The 6,000-nt window shown below is 48.9% G+C and overlaps 2 protein-coding genes across 7 annotated transcripts in view; one reads left to right on the top strand and one right to left on the bottom strand.

Annotated features, from left to right (window-relative positions):
* Positions 1 to 302: 302 nt before the first annotated feature.
* Positions 303 to 2,145, bottom strand: LOC129516893 (basic proline-rich protein-like). Its single transcript, XM_055336447.1, has 2 exons — positions 1,904 to 2,145; positions 303 to 1,545 (listed from the first exon to the last, which is right to left on the bottom strand). The coding sequence occupies exons 1-2, from the start codon at positions 2,143 to 2,145 to the stop codon at positions 303 to 305; spliced, it is 1,485 nt and encodes a 494-aa protein (XP_055192422.1).
* The window catches only part of SMAD1 (SMAD family member 1), a 76,052-nt gene continuing 70,803 nt past the window's right edge, over positions 752 to 6,000 (top strand). The window contains exons 1-2 of one of the 6 annotated variants that reach the window (XM_055336380.1): positions 752 to 873; positions 1,909 to 2,083. The gene's annotated coding sequence lies outside the window, so the exon portion shown is untranslated. Of the gene's footprint in view, positions 874 to 1,636; positions 1,726 to 1,750; positions 2,084 to 2,595; positions 2,768 to 2,798; positions 2,869 to 6,000 lie in introns of those variants that run through there. The other 5 variants (XM_055336381.1, XM_055336378.1, XM_055336379.1 and 2 more) reach the window with 5 other exon arrangements.

Below are 6,000 nucleotides of genomic sequence, written 5' to 3'. Positions count from 1 at the left end.
GTGCCATCACTTAGAACAACTACGTTACCCACTCAAGTCATCACATACTGAACCGGCCCAAAACACAAAACATTGATACGGGTGTAAGCACATGCAGTAGCACTAGGCTATCCAATCTGGGTACGTGCAACTTCTGGGGCATGCAGAAGTGAGGGGCAGTGGAAACCAGACCTGAGAAGAAGAGGTCTGAAAGAGAAGGGTCAAAACTGCGCTCCGCGGGCGCGCTGGTAGCGTTCGGAGGGCGCGGTAGACGGGCGGGGGGGGGGGGGGTCAGAAAATAAAAAAAGACTAAACATCGAACTTCACGTGAGGATAACGCACCGAGTCCGCTCCGCCGGGACGCCAGGAAGCAGGGGAAAGAAGGCTGGTTTTTTCTCCTTGGAGTAAACGGGGCGTGGGGCCGGGGGCGGGCTGGGGGAGGCGGGAGCAGGGAGGTGGCCGGCCCCGCGGCCCCGCGGCCCCGCGCTCGCGCTAAGCGGCCGGGAATTTGGAGAGGATCCCTGGTCGCGCGGCGGCGGCGGCGGCGGCGGCGGCGGCGGCGGCGCGCGGGTGCGCGTGTGAGCAGGCGAGCGAGCGAGCGAGCGTGCGGGCGGGCGGGCGAGTGCGCCGGCTGTTGGCAGCCGCGGAGTGGAGGCTGGGCGGCTCCGACTCCCTGACGCCAGCGCGACCAGATCAATCCAGGCTCCGGGAGCGAGCGAGCGGGCGGGCGGGCGGGCGGGCGGGCGGAGGAAGCAGAGGCCGAGCGGCCGAGCCCGGGCCGAGGCGCGGGGACGCACCCTGCGAGCGCAGCGCCCCGCCGGCCGGACCGGGGCCGCGGGACCCCGCTCGTCCGGCCCCTCGTGCGCCCGCGCGGACGGGCGCGCCGCCAACCCGGTAAAACGAAACAGACCCGAACCCAACTTTCTCCTTGGCCGCGTCCCCGCCCTCCTTCGGCGCCCAGCGCTTTCCAGCGCCGCCGCCGCCGCCTCCCGTGGGGTGGGCGCGGGCCCGCGGGCTGCCGCGGCTACGCGGGGCCGGTGACGCGGGCCGCGGCGGGCAGGGGGCTCTTCCCCGCGTGGGGCGGGCCGGCCCCCCCCATGATGGCGCCTCCCGGCCGCCCCGAGGAGCGGACCTGCCACCGCCTCCTGCCGTGGCGCCCAGCCGGCCAGGCGGGGCTCGGCGCCGTTCTCCTCGCGTCTTTGTTGGCTCTGCGGTGGGGGAGCCGCGCTCCTCCGCCCGAGCCGCTCCCCGGCGCCGGCCGCCGCGGGACCTCCCCTCCCGCCCTCTCCCCTGCGCCGGCTCCCGGATCTCTCTCCCTTTCCGCAGCCGGGCCGAGGCCCGTGCGCGCCGCCCGCGGCCCCATTGTGTCCCGCCGGCCCGGGCGACCCTTGCGGGAGCTGGGGGGACGGCCCGGGGGACGGCCCGGGGGACGGCCCGGGGGACGGCCGCGGGGCGCTGCGCTCTGCGCGGTGGGCGCGCGGCCGAGCGGGGCCGGCTGCAGGGGCCCCCGGTGCCCCGCGCGCCGCCGCATCCCGCACGGGGGCCTTTCCCTGCCCCAGCGCGCCTCTTGGGGGTCGAGGTCAAGGAAAGTTCGCACCGAAATTCCCTCTAATTTATTCAAAGGCTTGGCGGCGGCGCGTATTTTTTTTTTTTTTTTTCCTCTTCCGCCTACACCCCGCGCGCCTCCAAGTGTCGTCTCATTCCTTTCCCTTTACCGGATTCGATTGCCTCACGGCGTGTGTATTTGTGAGTTCGCTGCTGAACAACTGTTCATTTACTCCGCTCGCCGCCTTTGTTGGCGTTTCTCGGGCTGGTTGCTGGAGGAAGGTGGGGGGAGTGGGTGTGAGCGAGACCGACGTGGGCTTGTTTTTCTAGTTGCTTTACACGCACGAAGGCTTAAAGGGAGAACGTTTCCTTGATGCACTTTAGGAAGGGAGGAGGAACAAGCGCCTGCCGGATCCCACGACTACGGTAGCTGCGGCTTTTGTTTATTTTGAGGCTCGTACGATTCTTCCCTCCACTGTGCAAGATAGCCCGCGAGCCGCTTCCCTTCTGAAAATCGAGGCACGTCTCAGAACCATCTTCTTGAGAAAGCATCGTTTTCGTGAGTGCTGTGGCAACCGGCCTTCCCTCCCCCTCCTCCCTTCCTGTTCTCTTCTTTTCCATTGTATCCGAAGTTTCAAGGCATGTGGAATGATACAGAAGTTGCATGATGTCACTCTGTCATCCTGTTGCTGCAACTCTGAGCACCTAAATCACAGAATGCCTTCGTTTCGGAGCATTTCTTGCTCCCCTTGCCCGTGGTGATAACATGCTTACGTTCAGTAACACGATAAGAAAACTGTTCTCGGCCCGTATTGACTTTTCATGTTGCTTATAGTTACCACTTTACGTTTTATTGGAAGTATGTGAGCTGTATTGGAAACACTGTTTCAAAAAAAAAAAAAATAGTGACAGGACCCATGTTCAGGGACCCAGCATTTTCAAGTAGTATAAATATTTTGCATCAGTGTTCTTCTGATGTAGGTGCCAGGCCTACCTATGCTGAAATGATTAAGGTGATTGTCGTACTCCCTCTCTCTTTCCCATTTGCAGTTACTTGATATTTCTCTGCAGGTGGTGTACATTTGTGTGATACTGCAATTCTTAGGAAACTGTAACCAGGGTCGTGAGAGATGATTTTCTAGAAGTGGGTGATGCCAGAGCCTCTGGAGGATCCAGGCAAGATCGGGTTTCTTCTGAGTGTAGGGATTTGTCCTTGATTTAGTTTTGACCCCTCCAACCATAGGTATGTAACCAAATACATTTTTCCTTTTTGCAGTATCCGTTGGTTTTATACCCTTGAAGAGTGGATGACCTTTGCATTTTAGAGAAATGACCATTTTATAGGTATTTGAAAATGTTAACCTCTTATATTCTTGGAATTTAAGTAAATTTTTCCCTACGAAATTCATTGAAGCATATGTCAGTCTCATTCCCCCCCCCCCACCCCCATACATTTGTTAGTTAAAAACTAAATTTCAGTTTGCGATTCTGATTTATAGTAATTCTGGGTTAAAGATAAAATTTAATGACTTGGTTAGATAAGAAAAAGAAGAAACCGGGGTGTAATTAGATGACTATGTTTAAGCTGTAGTCACCTACATAATCAAGGCCAAGTTGTGTGTGTATAAAAGATCTCATTTGTGTAGTCTTACAAGGCTAATGGAGGCATCATTGAGGCTTTATAAATAATGTAAGTTGTGTATAATGTAGAGTCTCCAGAGACAGCAGAGAAAGCATCATTACCAGCCTTTTCAACCTGCTTGAGATCTTAAATTGATTTACAGCACTGAACTGGTGCAAAATGATACATCAGGATGACATGGGGTCAGCCTGTAAAAGTCTATGATGTCAGCCTATTAGTTCAGTCATCATAATTAAACCATATTACAGGGGCAGCTAAGCAGGAGTCTGGCGTTATACTTCAGATATGGGTGGTACATGGATTTTGTTTATAGTGGAAAGGCTGAGCTGACCAGGAACCCAAGTGTTTCTGAAAGAGGGAAAGGCTTACAGAACTCTGAATTTCTGAAGAAATTTACAATAAATGTAAGGATGTTCAATCTGCATTGTCTAAGTAGCTTTCCGTTTGGCAGTGGAGAAACAGATGCATTGGGGGTTCTGATAAGAACTTTTGCAGCTCTTATACTGAACCAGGCTTCATATGAGCTTGAATTTAACGTGGCCTTAGGGACCTTCTAAAATATCAGAGGACCACATGCTTCTTATCTCTGGTCCTGTCATTAGCACTGAGTTGCACTGTATTGATGTATCAGTTGGCATGTTTTTTCTTAACTAGCCACAGTTACCAGGTCTCCACTGAAAGCAAAGATATTTGAATTGAACATGGGAACAATTTAGGAAAAGAAGACTCTTGTTTTTTGTTGAAATTTCTGGCAATCTTTATTCAGTTTATGGGTCATCTGGGGAGGTACTATCCAATAAAACAGCTATAGCTACATATCAGTATTTAAATGTTAGTAAAATTAAAATTTATTTTCTCAGTAGAACTAGCCACATGTGGCTTGGGGCTATCATATTGGACAATGTATGTGGAACATTTCCGTTATCACAGAAGGGTCTGCTGGACAGGGCTGCTCTAGGACTTTTACTTCTTTTCCTTTTTACTCTTTCAGCTACTTCTCTGCTTACTACTACTAATGAGCTTGTGGGGTCAGGAAAAGGAGATGTATCATTAATTTTTCCACCTACTAGTTGCTCTTGTTAAAATAAAAAACAATTTGGAGGGGATCCCTGGGTGGCTCAGCGGTTTAGCGCCTGCCTTTGGCCCAGGGCGCGATCCTGGAGTCCTGGGATCGAGTCCCACGTCGGGCTCCCGGCATGGAGTCTACTTCTCCCTCCTCCTGTGTCTCTGCCTCTTTCTCTCTATGTCTATCATAAATAAATAAATGAATCTTTAAAAAAAGAAAGTTTGGAAATGGTAATTGAAGTACGGGATGAAATGAGGTTGATTTTTCTCTGGATCATATTTATCATAATGGTTAGGTACACAAAAGTCGATACCATGCTCATACCTTTTTTAAGCCCCAAAACTTACCTAAGTACTGTTATCACATTTTACAGGCAAAGAAATTTGAGTTCAGAATGATTCAGTGTCTTGCCTCAGGCCATATAACTAGTGAGTGATTATGATTTATAATCAGCTGGGATATGACAGACAATTTGACTCTAGAACCTCACTTTTAACTATGTATGTATATATATATTTTTAAATGTATATTTATATGTATATTCTGTCTAGAATATTCCAATATTCATTGTTCTGGACTTTACCATTCCAGTATAGACGTTTTTTAGGTTTTTAGACAAATCTGCCCTCTGTTGTGCTTTTCTAGGCTGTCTTCTTGTGTTGTCTTATTTTGCGTGCTTAAGAAAAAACATAATGTTTACATTATACAGTATCTAAGCAGAACATAATTAGAAGAATAAATCTGACAAAAAAGTAATGCATTTCAAAGCTGAATTATATTCATCTCTGCTTTTCTGAATAATTCTGCCACTTTCCCTTGTGTGTTTCTTGTGATATTACAAGCTGATGGTAGTGAAAAGTTCTAGTAGTACAGTTTATCTCATCAAAATTAGTCTTCTCTTAGCTGCTGAACACTGTACTTTGAGATGAAAACAGTTCATGGCAAATCATGGAAATTTTTTTCCACATTTAATCTCTACTTTTGTGAGGTCTTGCAGTTATTCTTTTTTTTTTTTTTTTGGTCAGGCTGTTTAAGAATCTGATGAAACCATGGATCCAATATCTGGTCATTCCCATCCTCCAATCCAAAGATGTTTATATTCCCTGGTGAGCTTGTATACACAAGTACCCAAGTTGCATGATATTTCAGGTGAAGGACATCCATGGGGCAGCCTTGCCAAGTGCATTCATAAACATTGAGAGTGTAATTTCCTTTGTAGAGAATAGAGATATTTAGTGTTAAAAGCTGCTTTGAAGATTTCCTAATCCCGTTAGTTCATATCAAGTTGAGCAATCTGAGGCCCAGAGAAGATTGCTGACTGGCCTAGAGTCACCCACCTAACTAACTAGAAGAGAGAAAGCCAGAACCTGGATCACTCTTATTGTTGTTGAGTTCTCATTTGTTTAACCTTTCCTGTTATACTCACTCTGTTCCTAAAGCTTTGGTCTGAGCATATCCAGCGTAATTTGGGGAGGGGAGGAAAGAATTTTTGGCATGGTATTGACTTCTGTGTACCTAACCATTTAGGTGAATAGGAATCAAGTCTGACCACCTCCAAGAGATGTTTTTTACAGATTAAAATTGACTTTTTTTTTTCATTTTATAGGTGGAAAAGAAAATTTCTGTGTCTCATGTAATCAGTGGGACCTTTCTAGAAAATGGGAGATCCAAGATTGTACAAAGATCAAATTAAATCAGGCAGTTCTGCTATATGAATTTTCTCTCTTGACTCTCAAAAAGAAATCCCATTCTTAACCAAAAGCTAAAG

Source organism: Nyctereutes procyonoides, unplaced genomic scaffold (genome assembly GCF_905146905.1).
Source record: "Nyctereutes procyonoides isolate TBG_1078 unplaced genomic scaffold, NYPRO_anot_genome, whole genome shotgun sequence".
Classification (NCBI taxonomy): domain Eukaryota; kingdom Metazoa; phylum Chordata; class Mammalia; order Carnivora; family Canidae; genus Nyctereutes; species Nyctereutes procyonoides.
This window is presented reverse-complemented; position numbering and strand designations above follow the sequence as displayed.